The 23,179-nt window shown below is 29.2% G+C and overlaps 2 protein-coding genes across 13 annotated transcripts in view; both read right to left on the bottom strand.

Moving 5' to 3' along the window:
* The window catches only part of LOC130668109 (anion exchange protein 2), a 43,947-nt gene extending 26,601 nt beyond the window's left edge, over positions 1-17,346 (bottom strand). The window contains exon 1 of one of the 2 annotated variants that reach the window (XM_057470566.1): positions 16,621-17,346. Coding sequence is in view for 1 of the 2 variants with exons in the window: in XM_057470323.1 (XP_057326306.1) it covers positions 896-964 (69 nt within the window). In the remaining variant the exon portion in view is untranslated. Of the gene's footprint in view, positions 1-895; positions 1,039-16,620 lie in introns of those variants that run through there. The other variant, XM_057470323.1, reaches the window with a different exon arrangement.
* Positions 17,347-19,540: 2,194 nt separating this feature from the next.
* LOC130667573 (disco-interacting protein 2) overlaps positions 19,541-23,179 on the bottom strand; it is a 32,208-nt gene continuing 28,569 nt past the window's right edge. For 3 of the 11 annotated variants that reach the window (XM_057469453.1, XM_057469368.1, XM_057469276.1), the window contains exons 11-15: positions 22,784-23,170; positions 22,373-22,708; positions 21,990-22,286; positions 21,357-21,910; positions 19,541-20,534 (exon numbers count right to left, since the gene is read on the bottom strand). In XM_057469453.1, the coding sequence (XP_057325436.1) occupies positions 20,282-20,534; positions 21,357-21,910; positions 21,990-22,286; positions 22,373-22,708; positions 22,784-23,170 (1,827 nt within the window). In that variant the 3' untranslated portion in view covers positions 19,541-20,281. The remainder of the gene's footprint in view (positions 20,535-21,356; positions 21,911-21,989; positions 22,287-22,372; positions 22,709-22,783; positions 23,171-23,179) is intronic. The other 8 variants (XM_057469618.1, XM_057469540.1, XM_057469694.1 and 5 more) reach the window with 3 other exon arrangements.

The following is a 23,179-nucleotide window of genomic DNA, read 5'->3' on the forward strand; positions in this document are numbered from 1 at the left end:
AACAATAAAAAAGTTAATGTTTTAGTATTACTGAATATGTATGTATATTAAAATCGAACTCCAAGATTCTTCAATGAGGCTGACTGATTATATTTCTTTAAGGTATAAATAAAATTTTTATTTCTTTTAAAAATAAAATTTCTTAAAAAAAACCTTAATTAAGGTAAACTCTCATAATAAATTAACTAACCTAGTACTGCAAATATATCTTGTAATTTCATATTGAAATATATTTTGTTCATTTTGATCAAGTAACGTTAACGATAAATTTTATCACTTTATTTATAAACTGTGAAGATAATAAACAAAAATGATTATTCGCAATTGAATACTTATTAAAGATTATCACTATAATTCGAAACAGACATAATTTGTTATAAAAGTAATCACTATAATTAGTTATTTTTTTTTTCTCTAATTCATTTTTGTCCATTATCGTCGTAATTATCAATATAATACAAACAGCTGATGATAATCAGTTTATATAATATATATATATATATATATATATATATATATATATATATATATATATATATAAACGTAGATGTTTGTTGATAAATGTTTTTTATTCATTTACCTAAACATATTGAATCAATTATACGAAAATAATTAGTGATCACGAGGTTATGGTGATAAAATGACGAGAGTAATTATTCGTGTTTTACAAACACACTGATGTTCCTAACAATACAATAATTACAACCAGTCGTGTAGAATACTTTAATATTGTACTGTACGTGTCTATGCGTTTATTTTAAAACGGACACTGACAACAGATCTAAATAGTATATGATAGATTATGTAAAATTATTTAAACTCAATTTTATTGTTTCAAATTTACTTATAGTAAGTAATTTTTTAACTTAATAAAATATTGCGAAAAGATACTTACACTATTTCTTCTGCCGAAACCCAAAAATGAAAGTTTCCGCTTGTACGCTGCTTTCTTGGAATTATCCATTATTTAAATTTTCAGTGTCAAAATTCTATATGATTTAACTTTTTTTTTTCAGGATTATATATATCACAGTAAAGAATTTACGGCTTTTTTCTTGGTGCTCGACCGATTCTCAAACGAGACGGCGATGTCCACATGTGGAGAAGGCGTTTTGGTGTCAGCTCCGTTCTGTTAGCTGCTGCAACAAACGTCCAACTGATTTTAGAATTAACTGATGACCACAACGAATCAAATACGACAGTAAAACCGTTATAAGCCAATAGTATTTGTTTTTTTTTTGTAGACTAATATTATTGAGACTAACTTATAACAATTAATTAATTATGACTGCTATTTATTTAATTTCAGTAGTAACTGTTAACTATAATTTTAAATTTTTATACTTTTAAATAAATCATTGGTCTGACTGTAAATGTAAGTTATTATAAATATATTATAAATAAACATTAATTTGATACATTGGTATCATAAATTTTTTCAAATGACATAATTTATTATTTTACACCAGACACAAATAACTTTAATGTTAAATTTTCACTCTGTCAGTAATCACGAAAAATTGTGGATAAATTTAAATTGTTACAAATTTGAGTTATTTAATAATATTAAACGAGAGTGGATTTAGTTTTTAAATAAGAATAAATGATCTCAAAACAGAAAAAGATAAATAAAATAAATACGGCACTTACAGACGATTGAAAGGAAATAAGTGTTATTAAGATGCACACTCGATATTTTATAGTCAGAGTGGTGATGTATGTAGATAATAAAAGTTTAAAACATTGTCCTTGTATCAAAATTCTCCTTTTGTATTGTCATGAACTTGTATAGATCGTCTGCAACTGTCAGCTGGTTTTTTAAAAATATTTATTTGAATATTAAGGTATTCATAACGGTTTGAAATAAATCAACATTTTTTTAATTTGATTACAATCAAGCGCCTCCAAGCCAAAAGGATTAAAAAATTTTTAAGTAAACGTTTTACAAAAAATTATTTATATGATTGAGTGATTATTACATATTTTTATAGCACTTTAATATGCACTTGACAATAATGATAATACATAACGAATAAAAAAATACCATGCAGCTGTTTTCAACGTCAATTATCATATTTTTTATATAAAAACAAAAACAAACCGGCAACAAGTGAACAGTTTTATAAAAACCAGGTCAAAAATATCTCGATATGGGTCATTTTTAACCTTGCAGGAATATATTATATCCTTTCTCTTATTAAAATAATGATATATATTGAACATTTTATTTTGTACAAAAAATTATGTTCTATTAAAAGTTGTTTTCAAATTTTCATATCTAATGGTCATTTTTAAGAACAATTGTTTACATTTGATCACTTCTAAGGAAATATATATTTATATTTTTATCTTTGATGACTTTAAATAACCAATTTGGTGTGAACGTACTTCAATAATATTTTGATTGTATTTATATTTGAATTATTCAATAATAAAAAATGATAAAGAATTTTTGGTATTTATTCTTTAATGCGATGAATAATAAATAAAAAAATGAGTCAACAAAGTCACAAGAGTATAAAAAAAACATTCTGTTAATATAAACGAAAATGAAAGTGTGACATTGAAACATTTCAATTGGACCAATTAAAGCTTATTAACAGCCTTTGAATAATTATTTACACTTAATGGATTAAATAAATAAACAAATTAATTTATGAAACTCGTTTAATAATGAATATTTAAAATATATTTATCAAATATTTTTTAATAAAATAATTATTTTTGTAGTGAATCTTTTTATGATGTTTTAATACTCATATAATGACAAATTTTTAGATATTTACAGAAAAGACTCATAAATTTTTTTTTTTTTTTTTAACTTGATTGTACAATGACTAAATGATATCAGTTAATATATGTACAGAAAACGAGATGATTCTCTAAATTTGAGCCCGATACGACCAAATCCGGCCGCTGGAAAATTTTTTGAAAATTAAAAAAAGTTGATTTTTTAATTATTTTTGAAAATTTATATCTCAACTTCTTGGTAACTTAGAGATTTTGATCGAGAAAAAGAAAATAAGATATGCTCATTATTTCCATATTTTATTATGCAGCCCGTTCTACCCCCATTCATGCAATAGAATCTCGAATAAGAATTATTAAATTACGCGGAAATTGTAAAACTAATGATAAAATTATAAAAAAAGTCATATTAAAACGAAAATTTGATATTCTTACAAATTCATAGCTTGGAAACCAGTTCTATTCCAAGCTTGAGGAAAATATCAGGGTTGTTTCCCGATAGAATGAAGTATATAATCTCTAAAAATTTTATAAGATTTCGAGTTCATAAAAAAAAGTTATGGGTACCTAAAACAATCGATTTTTAAAAAATTGATCGGCTTTGGATGGCCCTATGTTAAAGAAATAGAAGCAACTATGAAAAATTAGTGCAGATTCCAACAGAATATACCTTACATAAAAAAGAATATGAGCTGTCAATCATCCCTTTATTTTGAAAACTGTCGATTTGAGACCTATTCAAAAATGAGTAAATGCTTAAACTAACAGACTATTTTTTTCTTACAAATAAAGGGTCAGCGAAAAAGAATGCCGCTTGGGCAGAATCTCTAATTTACCAGGAAGCTGAAATACAAATTTTCAAAAATAATTAAAAAATCAATTTTTTTTCACTTATAAAAAATTCTCCAGCGGCCAGATTTGGTCGTATCGGGCTCAAAAAATCGGCAGCCACATCGGTAACCAACCCTTGCACATTTTCGTCGAATAATAATATATATCTGTTAAACTTTCGATTAAAAAAACGAAATAATCAGAATTCTAATTCTCATGAATGGATTAAATTAATGAAAAGAAAATTATTTACTGATTTAACTTTTCATTACTCGTGCTATGAGCGTGACGCCGCCTTTTTGACTAAAATTGCAATAAAAATTACTGTATAGGTATTTGTGACTTTATACTTAACCAATTCTCTTTTTGAAATCTATATTTTTGTTAAATATGATTATAATTGATAAATATATATTTTAAATATAAAAAAAGTATATTTATGTATTACAAGAATGTGAAAAAGCGGCACAATGCTCATTATGCGAGTTAAATCGTCGATTCAATTTTTGTGACCACGTTGCCAAACTTACTGTTGTTACTGTAAGAAAAAATTCATTATAGCATTATAATTTGGCAACGTCGCATTTCCTTTAGCATGGGCGGTACAGTGCTCGCCGCGCAATGAAAATCGTCGGGCGAGTGGACGCGAGTAACGAAAGGTTAAAATTGACATTAAAAGGCATTAGGTCGAATTTTTTATAAAATATTTTATTTACAAAATTAATAAAATCTCTATACCACGTTAACGAAGAACTTAAGCCACTTAACTAACAGTACCATTTTTGTAGAGAATCAAATTTCCTAAAAAATCGTTATTTGCATTTTTACTGTAAATTTCGTTATTTAGTCAATATCAACTAAAAACCCAAATTAATATTAAAAGAATCTAGGCGACGGTTGGCCCTACGGGTCAGCCCCGAAACTTCCCGCTTTTTCGAGCTCCTAGAGTTCGAAAACTTTGATGTCAATACATTTTCGAGCTCGAAAATACTCTTGGATGCCATTGTTTTCTTATGAGCTTTTCAAACTCAAACATATTATAGTACATTCTATATCATGATTTATCCGGGGAAAATGACATAAAATGTTATTTTTTCAACTCTTCGTCGTCGATATCTTTCAAACTAATGTTACTAGAATATAATTGCCATTTTATTTTTTAAATTATTAAAATGATTTTAACTCGGAAACTATGGACTTTAGCGACTTGACTTATGGGACTTTTTTTTAAGGCAATAAAATTTCCTATAAAATTTCTATTGACATTTTTGATGTACATTGGTTTATGTTCTGCAAGCCAATAAAGGTCAATTTCATAGGAAAAATGAGTTCCGCAACGGACACAAATGAAACAGCTGGAATTACAGCTAAGTAACTATGGGCACTTTTGAAGAACACCAAATGCCCTACAATTTGCGACCAAACCCGCCTTGATATCATGAAACGCAGCTGAGTATTAGAAAGTTAAAAAAAAAGTAATTTAATTTACGTGTATTTCAAATGGGAAATCTTTGAAATCAAATGGCAAGTACTTAGCATTGGAACTAAGAGCTCATATTTGGTGAGAATTTTTTTTTTTCGATGTAGATTGAGATTTTGCTTGAGGACTTGAAAAAAAAAAAAAAACTTTTGCGGAAATGAATCACCCTAACATACATATACTCGGATATCCTCTTGAAAATCAGGATGGCTTCCTAGGACCCTAATACGTCGAGATCTGGTTAAAAGTTGGTTTTCCAAAATCGGACTGAGACCAATAACTTCCCTTTTTTTCGAAAATTTTCAACTTTCTTAGCAGGAAGTTGAAAATCTTGGCAACGGTTGGCCCTGCGGGCCAGCCCCAAAGCTTTCCGCTGTTTTCGAGCTCAAAGAGCATTATTGTGAATGCATTTTCGAGCTCTTCGAGCTTCTAAGTATTCTTGACTGCAATTGTTTTTAATGAGCTTTTTATGCTCAAACAACTTTGGTAGGAAGGGACCATTGGACAAGGCTCGGACCAGGCTTTGGCCAGTCGTCATGCCAGAGTTCCGAGCCTTGGCTGAACTATTGGGTGAGCATTGGTCCAAGCCTTGGATGATCTCCATGTTCCAAGCCTTGGGAAACAAAATATCAAGCCTTGGTCGAACCTTGGGAAACGAAAAATTGAACCTTCGCCAAAACTTGGGAAACAAAAAATCAAGCCTCAGCAAAACCTCGGGGAGCAAAAAATCTATGGCTCACTCAATGCTCGATCTAAAATATTGTTATTTAAATTAATGAATTTAATTAAAAAAAAGTTTGATCACACTTTCATCGACATTACATTGGAGTATGCGTGTTATCCTCTCACACAATTTTAAATGAGATTTTATAAGCTTGAGTCATCTGTTTACATATATACTATTATAATAAAATAACATCAATAGGACACATTAATTATCGGGCCTGTTTTTTTTGAATCGTTCGATATAGATTATTATAAAAAAACAATCGAATAAAAAAACATTTTGTTTTTTACTGCTGTCAGATGGTCTGTACAGATTAAAGTGTGCATTTATGGTAACTTACGAAAAACTCAATGAATCTACCTCGTTTTTTTCAAGAAGCTTCAGATTTTTATAAGAAAGAACCCTTTTCAACAATAATATTGTTGAACAAATTTTGTTGTTTTTTAGTTACTTATATAACTTTATTACAGTCAAAACTAAAGCATTGATTAAGTAAATCGCGGCCTTATTTTTTTTTGTTCTTTACCGATTACTAGTAATAACATTGGCGTGACAATTATATAACCATTCGTGAATAACGTCTGGTAATTTTTTTCTTTTATCAATACTTTAATTTTAAAAATTAATAATTAAGATTTTAACAAACTTTTTTGTGACTTCACAAAGATCTGCAATAATAATATTTTTCTAGCTCATAAAAGTGTCAGTAATTAAGTTTTTGAGCTCAAAAACAGCAAGAAGTTTTAAGGCTAACGTACAGGGTCAACTGTTTTCTAAATTTTTTTATCTATGCGATCATTTTTTTCCTTCGTTTTTGTCAGAAGTATATGTTAAGAGTATTAATAATAGATATTTATGTAATTTGGCCGCAAAAGCGACGATTTAACAATAGCGATGTTGCGATATAAGCCTAAGTAAAGATTCATGGCGCATGTTTACGAAAATGATCGCGGTTTGAAGCGCGAGTCGAAAGAAAATACGTCAAATTACACTAGTAATTTTTCATTTGCCATACATGTTCCGGATGAATTGACCGATTATTTTTAATGCAATTAAAAGGGCTCAAATAATTTAGATTTGGTTAGATTTTAAAGCTATTCAGATCCATAAACAAAAAAATTAGAAATTCAAATATTTTTTAATAGTTCTATCCATTGAAATCCTTAACATTTCACGATTATTTTAGCAGCTAATAAAACTTATTGAGATGAAGATGAACTCAATATATATTGGAAAGTCAAAATAAAACCACCCTGTCATACGTATATTTTTATTTAAAACTATTATGCAAAAACATTTTTTTATATTTTATGCAGTTATTTGATCTAATAAATAAAATATTTACGATATGAATTATTTCGCTGTACTATAAGCATTAAACGTTAAAATTTTACCTATATATAGACTACTAATTAATAATTATTAAACGAGTAACAGAAAACCAAGTCTCAGTGTGGGCTCTATGACCATTAATGAAATATAAAGAAAAGTATATAATTCTATCGGAAAATCCGACTGTTATGACTAAATGACATTCTTTATTTTATATATTGACTTTTCAACTTCCCGCTAAAAAAATCGACGATTTTCGAAAAATTCGGGAAGCTATTGTTTTCACCCCAATTTTCGAAAATCGAAATTCCATCAGATGCCGACGTTTTGAGGTCCTAGGAAGCTATTTTGACCATTTTAAGAACGATGTCCGAGCGTTCGCGCGCGCGTGTGTGTGTGTGTGTGTGTGTGTGTGTGTGTGTGTGTGTGTGTGTGTGTGTGTGTGTGTGTGTGTGCAGAAAAAACAGATATCTTGAGTCAAGAAAATATTTTTGAAGACAAACATTTTTGGGAACCAAGTCAAGATTTTCTTGAGCCAAGAGAATTCGTCTTGTTTGGAGAAAATTTCTACTTTATTTGAGAAAATTTAGGTCTCCAAAAAAATTTTCTTGAACCAAGAATATTTACCTTCAGTCGAGAATTTTTTTTGTGTGTGTGTGTGTGTGTGTGCTGTGTGTGAACTTTTTATAACTATTTAATGACTTAAGCAATTTAGATGGTTCTTGATGCGACAACCGAAAGAGCTTATTAACCACCAATTTTCCTGTGAATCTCAGATCATTCGATCGAATAGACTCTGAGAACTTTTAAAAATAAAAAAAAAAAAATTTATTTTGATTTTTTTGAAATTTCTTAGGAATGACTGAATGAATCGATTCCAAAATTTAACTAGCTCTAGAACTAAATAACACCCGTCGATTGCCGCAAGATCCATCTAAATCGGTTGATTCGCTTAAAAAATATCGTTATAGAAGAAAATGGTAATAAAGAGTTTCTTTTCAAATATCTTTGAAATGACAGCCGATTAATGTAAAAATTAGGTTAACTCTAAATCTAAAAAAAAACGCGTCAATTGCCGCAAAAACCATCTCAATCAGTTCATTCGCTCGAGAGATATCGTTAGATAACGAAATGGTGAAAAGCGGTTTTGTTCAAAAATCTCTGAATCGACACGTTCTATCAATGTACAAGTTGAAGTAGCTGTAAAACTTAAAAAAACGTGCCAATTGTTGCAAGAAGCATTTCAATCGATTAATTTGTTCGAAAGATATAGTTTGAGATAGAAGTGTTAAAAAATGATTTTTTTCGAATATCTTCGAGAAAACTGAACCGATAAATTTCCAAATCATATCGGCTCTTAAACTCGATAAAATGCGTTAATAGCTGTATAGAACATCGAAAGCGGGTTTGGAAAAATTTTTCAAGCTAAACCAATGCATAGGTCGGTTAGCAAATTTATTCAGCTTTAATTTGTTTTCTTTTTTTTATTTTTATTTTTTTTTTTTTCATTTTTGTACGACAACTTGTCGCTGAGATATCAGCATTCAAACAAAAAATGATCCTTTTTGTTTTGATAATCGATATTTCAGGTAGTAATGATCGCACAGTAAATTAAAGGGCGGCGTTAAAAACTTGAATAAATTCCCTACAAGATCCTTTCATCATTTTTTTGGAAAAAAAAATTTTTTAATTTTTGACATTCATCAAGTAAGTACAAAAAGATGTCTTATTTCGTTTTTCAGTAAATCAACAGCTGCTTTGTAAATATCAATGAAATGATTAATGTATTCAGGTTTTTTTTCAGCTTAATGTACCTCCAAGAACCCTGTAAATTGTTTAATTGATCTATCGAACCGTTTTTTCGGGGTGATTGATCAAAGTTTTGCAAAACAAGTAAATGAACAAGTTTTGCGAAAAAAAGAAAAAAAACACATTTCCAAAAAATGTAAAAAAAAAAAAATTTTGAACACAAAAACCCAGTTTCAATTTTTTTTTTTTTTTTAACTATCCGTTAAGAAAATCGACGATTTTCGAAAAATTGGGAAGTTATTGTTTTCACCCCGATTTGCGAAAATTGAAATTTCATCAGATATCGACGTTTTGAGGTCCTAGGAAGCTATTCTCACTATTTTCAGAATGATGCCCGAGTGTCTGTATGTATGTATATATATATATATATGTGTGTGTGTGTGTGGGTGTGTGGGTGACCGGTCTATAACTTTTTAACTAATGAACCGATTTGGATGGTTAAGGCGGCAATCGAAAGAGCTTGTTGGCCACCAACTTTTCTGAAAGTTTCAGATCATTTGATCAAGTAGACTCAAAAATATTGGCGAATTACAAAAAAAAAAAAATTTTTTAACCCCGCTAAGAAAATTGTAAATTTTCAGAAATTCGAGAAGTTATTGGTTTCGGTCCGATTTATGAAAATCGAATTTTCACCAGATGTCGACGTTTTGAGGTCCTAGGAAGCTATTCTGACTAATTTCACGATGATGTCCGAGTGTATGTATGTATGTATGTATGTACGTACGTATGTAAATACCTGTATCTTTCGAACGGATGAACCGATTTTGAACTTTAAGGTGTCATTCGACGCGGCTTGTCAATATCTTGAAGCCGGAAGAAAATTGAGCTTGATCGGTAGGGCTCGTTCAGAGATATTTCAAAAATAAAATTTTTGCAAAAATGTTTTTTTTGGATAACTTTTAATGCGCTCGATGAATTGATTCCAAAATGGACTGGACTCTAGAGCTTTATAAGCCGCGTCGAATGCCACCTCAACCATCAAAATCGGTTCATTCGTTTAAGAGAAACCGTTGTCGAAAGAATTAAAAAAAAATTATTGTGACAGACACTTGAAATCTAGGACATTTAGCGCCTATAGCCGGCAGCTAAAAATATTAGATAAGATACAGCTGGTAAAAAAGATACCTAATCGTTCTAATAGTGACGTCATCATCGGATCAAAAAATATTTTTTGGTTACATGTGCGATTGCAAACGACCAAAAAATATCGAAGTAACTTAACGAGCCATCTTGTGACAAAATTTATCATCATTTTAATTCGTCCACTTACCGACTTCTCTCTAATTTTCAACAAATACTCAAAACAATCTTACCAAATAAATTAACACGGATTTATAAACTGCCATTTATAGGCACTAAATGTTGTAAATTTCAAATATCTGTCACAAAAACTAATGTATTTATCTAGTACAATCGAGTCTAAGACGCTCGTGTGTTGGTACCCTCGCCTTCGGCTCGGGCACCAATCTTCACACTCGCGTCTTAAACACGATCGCACTCGATAGATAAACTACTATTTTTTTTATTTTTTTTGAAATATCTCAAAAACGACTCGATAAATCGAATTCAAAATTCGATCAGCTTTAGGCCTTGATAAAACTCGTCGATTGCCACCTCAACCGTCTCAATCGGTTTATTCGTTTAATAGTGAAAAACGTTTTTTTTCGAAAACAACAGCATACAAACGTATTTTCAAACTCGAAGAGCTCGAAAATGTATTCACAATAATGTTTTCGAGGTTCTTGAGCTCGAAAACAGCGGGATGTTTTGGGGCTGGCCCGTAGGGTCAACTGACAGACCGATTTTTTTTTTTAGTTTTGTATTGATTTCTTAGAAACGACTTATACGATCAACTTCAAAATCTAATCAGCTCTAGAACTTGATAAAACGCGTCGATTGCCGCCTTAGTCATCTCAATCGGAGTATTAGTTCGAGAGTTGTCGCGGGCGAAAAAAATGGTAAAAAACGGTTTTTTGCAAATATCTTCGAAACAACTGAACCAAACAATTTTAAAATTTGATCAGCTCTAGAACTCAATGAAATACGCCGATTGCCGCGTCAACCATCAAAATCGGTCAATTCGTTCCTGAGATATCGTGGGAGAAAGAAATGCTAAAATGGGTTTTTTTCGAAAACAATGGTACACAAAAGTATTTTCGAGCTCGAATAGCTATTGACTACTTTTGACATTTTTAAATGGAAGAAGAGTAAAAAAAAAAATTATTTTTTTATTTTGATGATGATTACCATTTTAAAGGAACAAAACTTGTTCCTTTCTTTTCTGTGTGACTTGCACCAGTTCGTCTGCAAGGAGAACTCCTAAACATTTTTCAAAAGATCAATTTTAAACCAAAAATGCTTTACTTTTGTGTTTTTATGCTTGGAGAACGCCAGAAGACGACCTAGTGCATGCCACACAGCTCGGCTGTAAGGAGAACTCCTAAACATTCTTCAAAAGATCAATTTTTAGCCTAAAAATGCTTCATCTTGGTCTTTTTATGCTTGGAGAATACCTGCAGACGACCTGGTGCCTGATATGTACTGGTGCTGCTTGTTTTCCAGGTATTCGATGCTCTTTGCTAACCTAGTTTGGATTCATATCTTCTTTTCATGCTTTCATTCTTCGATTGGTTAGTTTTATCAAGAATATGTCATAAATAAGTTCAACTTGATGCCCAAGCCCACCTAAGTCTTATTTAAGCTTTTTAAGTCAAGGTAATACTATTTCAAGTCCATCAATATCAGGTAAGTTATATCTAAGCTGTTTAAGTTAACTTAAGTTCAATCTAATCCAAATATTTTGACTCGGGAGAGAAGTTTCAAACAAAACCGCCAATTTTTAGAAACAAATCAAACTTTGAACTTCGATATCACCGAAATAGTTGGATTTACGAAAAAAACATAAGAAACCTTTTTCGAAGCGCGATAAATTCCCTACAAACATTGGTATTAGTTATAGCTGTACGTTTATTTTTAAGCAAGTTATAAAATTTGTTCTTATTGTACTAAAATTGGAAAGTATCATTACCTATTACGCAGGGTTTAACGGCATTGGAATAGTCATTTTTTTTTTTTTTATTATTTTTCGGTTACAAATAAATGATTTACATCATGGCCAAGTAAAAAAGTCTAATTTGTAAAATAACGGATACTCTAGTGTGTATGTACGTACGTACGTATGTAAATATTCTATAACTTTTGAGCTGATGAACCGATTTAAATTTTTGAGGTGGCATTTGAAGCAGCTTATTAACTCCTAACAAACATCGATATCGGTAATTTAGTTCAATGGATATCGGCGATGAAAAATTAAAAAAATAAAGTTAACTTCATTTTTTTTCGGATAACGCATATGTTAATTCCTCATCTATAATCCAAAATTCATGCCGGCCCTTTGGCTTCTTCGTGTTTGATGATCGTTACATAAATTATCGTAAGCGGTTCGTTAGTTTAACCCGTCAGGACTCCCGTGATTTTTAGTGTCTCGCTTGCCCGACAGCGACATCCTATAAGTTGAATAGTGTCCTGTGAGCAAAATGCTCATAACGGGAGTGCTGACGGGTTAAATAATATCATGATCAAAAATGTTGAAAAATCACTATTTCCATCATTTTTTCCGGACGTTTCATATAAGTATTAACTCGCTGTTTTGATTCAATGTTCACGTAACTCTTTAGCATAATCGAGAGCAAAATTTAAAAAAACGATCCTCATTGATTATTTTCAATTTCGAGAATTCTACTCGGAGATTAATACGAAACATCACTTTTTTCGAGCGTGAGGGGCTTGAAAATACCAATGTATTTAAAGATATTGTCGAGCTCAAAGAGCTCGGGAAGTTTTAGGGCTGCCCACAGGTTTCATCGTTTTTCAAATTTTTAACTTCCCGCTAAGAAAATTGAAAATTTTCAAAAAAAGGGAAGTTACTGGTTTCGGTCCGATTTTCGAAAATCAAATTTCTTACAGATCTCGTCGTTTTGAGGTATTAGGAAGCTACTCTGACTAATTTCAATATGATGTCCAAGTGTACGTATGTGTGTGTGTGTCTGCGTACGTATGTACGTATGTACGTATGCATGTAAATATTCTGTAACTTTTGAACGGACGAACCGATTTGGCTTTTTGACCCTGATTAAGAAAAATGATTTAATCTATGTTAAGTGTATGTCTATATATATCAGTCGATTCAAATTGTTTTCAATTATTTCAAATAATTTTTCTTAATCAGGAGAGGTGGCGTTCGAAGCGACTCATTAATTCCAATAATTTTTGAGAAATTGCGCATAATCGTTACAGTACGTTCTGAGATATTCCAAAAATTAAATTTTTCCAAAAATGTTTTTTTCGGATAACTTGTAATGTGCTCGATAGATTGATACTAAAATCAAAATCAGCTCTGAAACTTTATAAGCCGAGTCGAATGCCATCTCACTCTCTAAAAATGAATCAGTGAAATTCACATTGGATCAGCAAATATTGACTGGAAACCAGCTATAAGTATACCACTGGTTGAATGAGTGGTATACTTATAGCTTTAGAAATAATGACCATCCACTAATTCGCAGTTTATTTCACTTATTCATTTTTAGAGAGCAATCATCAAAATCGGTTCATTCGTTTAAGAGAAACCGTTGTCGAAAAAAATGTAAAAAAGTCTGTTTTTCTAATATCTACACGGAGAAAAATGCCGCTCAAAATTAAATAGTAATTACAACCATAACCAAAAATTTACTATCTCAAATAAAAAAATCGTTAAATTTTCGCTTGGAAAAAATCAATATTTACTTATTCATATAAAAATAGTTTAATCATACAAAAAGTAGAAATCGTTATTAGAATTATTAAAAGTTAGTACATTAGTCATAACTTTTGTTCCGTAGTTGATAAATATTACATCTCAAATGTAATTCTACCTAAGTAGTGTACATTTTAGAATGTCGGTAAGACAAATTGCTACTCCGGGAGATAAAATTACTATTTGAGATTGTAATTTTTAGTTCAGGGTATATTATGCCATTGATATTGTATCCTACCCATACACTTGCTATAAATTTAGAATCTCTAATCGTCATTGTGGCTGAGCTGTCAACGTACTTGGTCAGGGTGTGAAGAAACAGTGAAGACCAGGTTCGATCTCATCGTCGGGCAAATAATTTTGTTTTCAAGCTTTAATTATAAATTATTCCGCGTTTGTATACGTATGTGTGTGTTGTGTGCATGTGCGTCTCGTGAAATTGATTCCCCATTCAACCTATGTATGTGTGAGTGTGTGTGTGTCCTATTGTCTGTAGGTAGTAGTACCTGAGAATACGCGTCTCCCGACGCGCATGATTATTATTTTAGGAGTGGGGACGAAATTAGTATCTGGATTGGAAAAATTACAATCTGGATTGTAAAAATTACGCGCCAGAATACATCTTTCACAAAGCGCGTTAAATAATATTTACTAAGTACAATAGTAAAAATGATTGGTACATTATAGTTTTCATTTCGTCGTTAGTAAATTTTATCTTAAATGCAGTAATTTTTATAATGAACAGATATTATTATTCTAAATAATATGTTGTAATTTTTACTTCGAGTTATGTAAAGTTTTGATTTTTTTTAACATTTTGAGTTAACTTTCTCAGATTGTAATGTTTTTTTCAAATTTAGTAAAAATTCTTTAATTTTTTTCTTCGTGTAAATGTTGACGGTGTTTTTTCGAATGTTAGTGATTGAAAAACTGCTACGAATCTCACCTTAAACGTCAAAATCGATTCATTATTTCAAGCGATATTGGTGATTAAAAATAAATAAAATGACTATTTACATCATTTTTCCCAAAGAACTGCGTCGGAAAACTGCGTCAAATGCCGTTTTGAATTTCAAAATCGGTTCATTACTTCCAAAGCTATTGTCGATATAAATTTAAAAAAAAAACAACGATTTACTTAATTATTTTTTTTTTTTGTTATTGATTATTACTTGAATTTTCGCAGTGAAAAGTGTGACATTACGATTTTCGAGCTTGAAGAGCCCAAATATATATTAACAATAGTATTTTAGAGCTCCAGAGCTAGAAAATAGCAGGAAGTTTTAGGCCTGGCCTGCAGGGTCAGGCAGTTTTCAGATTGTTTTTTTAACTATTCAGAGTTAAAAATTTTTATTTTATTTTTTTCGTTTTTAAATATTAGCTCGCTAATTTCGGATTAGATTGATTTACAAATGTAATTAATTCTAAATCTTTATGAATGAATCTCTCGGCAATGAAATAAGACTAATTAAATTGTAGATTTCATAAAGATTTGAGATTAATAGAGGAATAGTTTACGAAATATTGAAAAAATATCAACTCTGATTCAAATTCAATATACTTTTATAAGGTTATCAAATTCTTTAAGTTTTGTATAAAAATTATTAAAAAATATTATTCATCCAAGAACAATATAGATATCCTTCATAGCAATGTATGATAACATTAAACTTTACTCCAGTTTTTTTACGCATGTGTAATATTACATTTTATTTGTTTACAAACAAACTGAACATACTACAGACATCAGTCAAAAACGACGGTATTAATTTTTTTTTAAAATTAAGTTCTAAGAATACTTTAACCGTAAAATTAAAAAAATATACAGTTTAATATTCCAAAATCATATAATATAATGTACGTATTCAAAATCTACTTAATGACAATTTATCTTAAATTATGTTTAACATGCAACTAGTCACGGGCCAAATAGCAAATGCATGTAGTACTTCGTATTGAAAAAGTAATTAACTACAATTATTTGATCTAATTAGACATTCAATTTATTTTTAATAACTCTTATAATTCTTTGATTATTTATAACAAAACATGTAAGAATAAGTTTCAAGTTCACGTATCAAATATAATTTTATTGATCGGTACGTATGAAGAATGAAATAACTGTTTAAAATGAATGTTTTGATACACGCCTCCATATCGATCTCTTGTTATATTATGTCTATCACTTTTTTTTTGTTAACTTCTTACTTATAACCTTGATAAGAGTTTCATAATTTTTTCAATTAAATATTTACCAATTTGTGTATATCTATAGAACATTCTTAAAACTGTCTGATTATTATTGATAATTAGAATTATTATCGATTTAGCGAACTTCCTAGCATTGCGGTATAATATAAATGAAATTGAAAAATATATCATGGTTAAAACACACGTGAGTGTAACTGAAGTGAATGATGGCGTTTTTTTAAATATGACAAATTAGCCAAAACTAAAATAAAAATAGCTTTAAAATTTTAATAGCTAAGCATAAGAGAACGTAAGTGTTTAAAAATATATTCTTTTATTTCTGAACTCTCGTAAAATATCTCGTGTCTATCATTGCACAGTGAAAAAAAAAAAACGAAGGCACATACAAAGTTTTTTCTATAGACAAAAAAATAAATAAAATTCTTTATTTTTGAAATATTTTATTTTAAAAAATATTCTTTGGTATGTAATTAATATGAAATATTATAGCACAAAGTTTTTAACTAAATTGTAAATAGAAAACTTGGACGTATATTAAGTTTCTTTTCTTTTTTGATATTTAATTTAATTTACAGCTTAAATTGGCTAAACTATTTTTTAAAATTTGGGTTAATTTTTCAAGTGTTTTTTATGCTTTTTAAAAATATGTATTATAAAATAATAAAAATAAATACATTATTTACTCACCAATTTCTTGAAAAAGCGTTGAACAAATATTACGATTTAACGGCTCCGTAACAACAGCCGATTTTTACGAATGGTAAAGGTTTTTAAACGTTATTATGGAAATGTTTCACATTTTTAAGACTGTTTATCATTTTCATAATGATAAATGTGTTTATAATAAACTATAATCGATCTACACAAAACTTCGTACAGTAGGATCAAATAAATAAAAATTTATATATATGCACACATATGCATAGATGTAAATTTTTCATATGAAAATGTATAATGCATATACAATAAACAACAGAGCAAACGACTGACGAGAAACAACGGTAACGCGTGCCACTGCCAACCGTTGACTAACTTGACTGTGCTCGACTGCTTATGCCTATATAAAAATGTTATAATACTATTCCTGGTACATTTACGGGCAGCAGTTACTTTTTTCATTCTCGTTTCTCTCTCGATCTCTCTTTCTCATCTTTCTTCTCTCTTTCGCTTTTATTTTTCTTTTCTTTTTTCTGACGTCCGCTTACGATGGCAGTCAGTTGGCAAACTATGGATAACCAGTTTATAATTATACTTTTTTTTTACTGTATCGTCAATGTAAGCTTTTATTTTGCATACTTTTGACTTTCCGACAAACGTGACTAATCAACTCGAATGCTCATTCATGAATGTCAAAAATGTTAAATAATTAAATTATCAATTTCTTTACTTGAATATCAAATTTAGAGTAGAGGTACTTTTTATAGCCACTTAAGGGCGAGTTTTGGACCTTACGAAAATTAAAATAAAATAATTTATAAAATACGCAATAACATAATCAGTTTTTCAAATGTACTCGAAGATACTTCAATTATACACTGTATTGCGACTTTTTTTTTTATACGTTTTCATTAATTAAAATAAAGTGTTAAGTGTTCAGAAATGGTGCAGTGACCACAAATGGTACTTCTATATATAAAAAAAAAAAATAATTTTTTTTAGTTATCTATTAAAAACGTAATTTGCAGCAACTAGTCACTCGAATTTACTTAAGTGAATACTTCGAAAAGAATAAAAAAATAATTAGATATTATAATTTTTAAAATATATATTTTGAATCAAGCTATTGAATTAACGATAAATTTTAATGGTCTTATCGATTGAGAAATCAAAAAAGAAATATTAACGGCTTTTTATTGATATTTCGATAAACTTTCATTTTTTTTTTTTTTTTGTTTTTTTTTTTCAATTTAAACTTGTTATAAACACTACATGTAAGTTAAATTATCTACTTATTTACGATATAATTGACAAGGGATAAATTTATATTAATAAGGAATACATAAGCAAATATTAAAAAATGTACATTACGTTTATTTGACTTGCTCTGTGCAAAATTTTTATTTTTGTTTAAATATTGATGTAAAAGATTGCGATTGTATCATTTTTTTCTTGTTTTTCTAAATACGTATATGCTATTTATTCATCAATAATGTTATTTTTTATTTTTTAAATATTTATTGTAAAGAAAAAATTTTTCATTTAAAAAACACTACAATAACTGCTACGGCAGTCTTTAATTTTTATCTCACTATCGTGAAGTTAGGGTATTACAATATAATAATTATTGGGCAAACTGTCAGATCATCAGGAAGTCTAATAGATTAATATTATTCTGACATCATTAATGCTTAACTCTTCTACTGACAATTGTTATAATAATTGTATTTCAATACAATAACTATCAAGTATACTCTACGTACAAAAAATTTTTTTTTATAATCTAAAAGAAAAAAAACAACGATATTTCATTTATATACATACATATGAGCATGATTATCAAGAGAATAAATAAATGTTTATCACCTTAAGGGTGAATATTAAATTTAGGAGCCGTCCGCAAACTAATTTTATTAGATAATTACGTCGTCTTTATGTAAGAAGATAATGAAAATGGGCATTATTATAATATGATAAATATCCCATATTCCTATCAACTATTATTATCAACATTTATACATATAATAGAAACCTTTTTTTTCGCATGCACGCATTCTCCATTAGTTTTGTGCGATTCCATTTTTTTTTCTATTTTGAGAATAATTATTCCATAGAATTTTTACCTCAGATTTGTTTTTATGTTATTACAATAAAATTTTATAAAATGAAACTCATCATTGTAAAAATATAAACATTATTCGTTCTTATGGTAATAATCATTAATGCAACTACTTTATAAATTAATCTGTTTTGTTTTTTTTTTTTTTTTTTTTTTTTATATATATTTTGAATGATAATTGTTTTCTGATTAAAAATGTAAATCACAACTGATAATTAACAGTAATTATAAGAACTTCAATAGACACAACTTGTTACAGTATTGAAAAGTTATTGTTAAAAACAAAAAGAAAAAAAAAATTAAATATAAGCAGAACAAAAAAAAATATACGTGCCTTGATTATATAGGCATGGCACATTTTTTCAATTATTTTCATACTTAATATCAAAATTAAAGTTCTCGAAATTCAATGGTGTACAAAGGTTTATATTTTTTGTTTTTTTCGTGGAATAGGCGAAAAAAATTTTTATTTTTGTTCGTCTATTAATTAACATGAATTATTTACAAGGAATATCGATGATTACAGTATTAAAAGAGCTTATGTGTATTGCACTCGACGATACTCAATCACTGTTTAGCTTGATGACATATGGAAAAAAAATATAATAATAACTTACAATCAGTGCTTTAAAAAAATATCCGCGTGATTAAATTAATGTAGAATAACATAAAATTATAAAATTAACAACTGTACAATTTTTTGATAAAATGGCGTCCAGAGAATTAAAAAACAATTGCTTGAGTAAAGTATATATATATATATATATATATATATATATATATATATATATATATATATATATATTTTTTTTTTTTAAAGATAAACAATAAATGAATATTGACTGAATTATCATTGTATAAGTATTTATAAGAGTAAATTTGAGCCTGAATTATAATATTAATAAAGTAAAATTTAAGCGCTAACGATCACATTTTTTTTTTTTTTTACGTTTTTTAGCTCTTTAATTGAATAGGAAAAGCATATAATGCTTACAAATATCAGATTATGTTACGTAAAAACAATGTAGTTGTTTAAGATCGACGATAAGAGAAAACTATACGTAGTCTAATTGATTACGGGATCAATACAAATATATAAATATGAATTAATGTTTGTGACTTTAAATATTTATTTTATTGAACGTGACTATAAAAACGATAAATATGTATTGTCCGATCGATCTTTCAGTCTACTCCAAATACGAAGAGGAGTTTAAAGAAAAAAAATCAATAATTTACAAATAGCTGCCCTTGAATACTTTCGAATCAATACGTTATTCGAAAAATATTTCATTTTCGGCATTCGTCAATGTTAAAATTATAATTCTGAATGGGTTTGAAGATAAAAACACATTCGGAGATTATATTACGTTAAATTATGAATTATGGATAAATAAATTGATATAAGAATGTTTTCACCCATTAGGGAGTCCAAAAAATAAAACTAATCGTTAATCGACTATGTCGATGTATTGTGATGACAATAATTGGTCTTTGACTACAATTAATTATCAAGAAATAAACAATATAAATTAAATTATTAATCATTTTTTTCGCTACTCTCAAGCTCGTTTACATATTATACGCTACATAAATGGGATCTAATTGATCTGCTAAAAATCCATCCCGCAAATGCATCCTTTGTTTTTCTCCTCGTGAATTGATCGGCACCACTCCGGGGTCAACGACTACGACGACACCAACAACTAAATGATGCTCCTCCAAAACAGCACTAGTAACAAGAGCAACAAGATCCAAAGCTTCGCTCTCACTTCCATTTAGTTCAACAACAACCACAAGTAAATTAGTCCAAGTAAACACAGCGCTGTAATTAAAAAACAATAAAAATATTATTTCAAACTTATTGACATAAAAAAAAAAAAAGTTATCAATAAGACGATTTATTTTGTTATCACTAACCGAGCGAATAACTAAATTTATTTTAAAACAATTTTAACTTACTCATAAGATTCGATTGATTAATTGTGAAGTAAATTTTAATTTATCATTTTATTGGCAAACTTTTAATATTTCAACTATTAAATTAATTTTTCTATTTGTGTTACTAGAAAATTTGAAATGTCTAAATAATCTTGTCATGAAGATTTTACTGGAATTTCTTTATTGAATAACTCCGAACTTACAAAAACTAAGTTTTTGTCTTAATTCTATATCCTAGCGAAATTATAACTACGATGTCCTTTTTTAGCTAAGGCTTCAATTTTTTTTTTTACTTAATTAAGAAAATTTAAATACGACCGTACAAGGAAATTAAATATTTAAAAACTTGGCAGCCATCGTCTAAAAATGGCCTCAACTAGTAGGTTTAAATTGGTAATGTTTTTATTTTCCAATGGTTGGAAAACGAAAGGATAACAGTCCTATTGACATTGCATTTAATATCAAGACTCATTATTGTTTTTTTTTTTATAATTTTTTATCAATGTCCAATGAAGCGAACGTGAATATAGCTTTAATAAGCATATAAATCACTAGAGTATACTCTGATGTCAAGATTAATAATTTAGTATCAAGATATCATTTAAAATAAAAAAAAAAAAAAAAAAAACAAACAATCAACAATATGAAAGTAATAAATAAAAATGTGTTATTATAGAATAAAGCAATAATAAAAATAAATTTTTACCATTCTGCAATTTTTTTATGACACCGCATTACACTATTTTCAATATCGATAGGATGATAACGCATGCCTCGCAATAGAATTGCTTCGTCGAGAGCACCAACAACAAAAACAGCGTCATGTAATTCAGCATCACCTGGTACAATATCAACATCTGCACTTATATTATCACCAGGTACTTCACCAACAGCTGATTGTTGAACACATTCAGTACGTCTTAAGAAGCCAAGATATCCAGTTCTTGCATACACTTCACCAGTATTTCCAGTGACCAATCGAGCATTAAAATGATCTGCATAATCACTTTCATCACCATAAATAGTAAAGTATCCACTGGCATTATGAGCTGATTGTACCCAAATTTCTCCTAAATGTGAATCACCACATTGACCTTTTGTTTCAGGATTTGCAATTATCACTTTTACACCAGGTAGAAGTTTTCCAGATTCCATTAAGCATAAAGAATGAGGACTTCCACGTTCTACTAGAGAAACTCGATCGTTACGAAGTGCTCGAAGATCTACATAAACTGTCGATGGTTCTGGGCTCGATGCACCCTAATACATACATTATTTTTTCAAATAAATTATTAGTTTTTATTAATAAATAAATAATTTATAAAACAATTATTATTACTTGTAAACAAATAGCAGTATTGACTCGACAGCCAAATGATGTTGACACAGCTCGTGGACTAAGTCCAAGAGCAGAAAATAGTTTACTAAAACTAGTGGTAAGTGCTATTCTTGGTCTTTCTTCAGCCACAACAACACAAGTTCTTACACATGCGAGACTAACACCACGTGCTTTTAAAGCGTGAACCGAAGATCCTAATCCTTTTGTACAAAGTTCCATCACTCCATAAGAACAGAATGTATCTCTTACTCTTGACTGACTGACTGCTGATAACCATAGAGCTGGATTAGCTTCAACCTGAAACAAATGTTATTAGTTAAAAAAATCACTGATACATTTCTAATTTTAATAGAATAAAAAAAAATATATATATATATATATACTTCTGAAGGAGGTATCAAAATAGAGTGATGACCGCTATATATACTGCTAAGACACCAAAGAGCAAAACCTAGTCCTGAATATGGATCCAAACAGAGAGCAATGTGTCGCGAAGGATACAATTCACAAGCTAATTTCATAGCACGACAAAGTGAAGTGACAGCAGCATGTGACATTTTTATACCGGCTAACATTCCCGTTGTTGAAACACTAAAGTCTAAATAGGCAAGCATTTCAGCAGTGGGTGCTCGATACATCACTGGCAACTTCTTTTTTGGCATATCATCCATATCAAGAACTGTCGGCCAACTTTTTATGTCGACTACATTATTAGCTTCCTAAAATATACATAAATAATAATTTATAGTTAATGTTATTTAATAATTATTTAATAACTACTCTTAAACTACTACCTTAGTCTTGAGCAGCTTCAGTATATTTTGATTGGTAAGAACAAGTACAGATTTACTGACATCGACAATCATGCGTACAGTAGGCAGTGTGGTTTGTAAATTTTGTGGATGAGGTGGTCTTATAGTTACAGGAACAGCTCCAACATAAAGACAACCGTAAAAAGCGCAAATTAAATCAGTTCCTGGTGGAAATATTAAAGCCACATGGTCCCCAGTATTGATTCTTCCACGATCTAATAGAAGATTACCAATTCTCTCAGCTTTTTTATGAAGTTGAGAGCATGATAGAGAAGTTGCAACAGCTCCTTTAGCATTAAGTGATGTAAAAATTACATGATCTGATGTACTAACCGCACGCCATCGAAGAATTTCAGAAATAAATTGATACTGAAATTT

The sequence above is a fragment of the Microplitis mediator genome, chromosome 1, assembly GCF_029852145.1.
Source record: "Microplitis mediator isolate UGA2020A chromosome 1, iyMicMedi2.1, whole genome shotgun sequence".
NCBI lineage: Eukaryota > Metazoa > Arthropoda > Insecta > Hymenoptera > Braconidae > Microplitis > Microplitis mediator.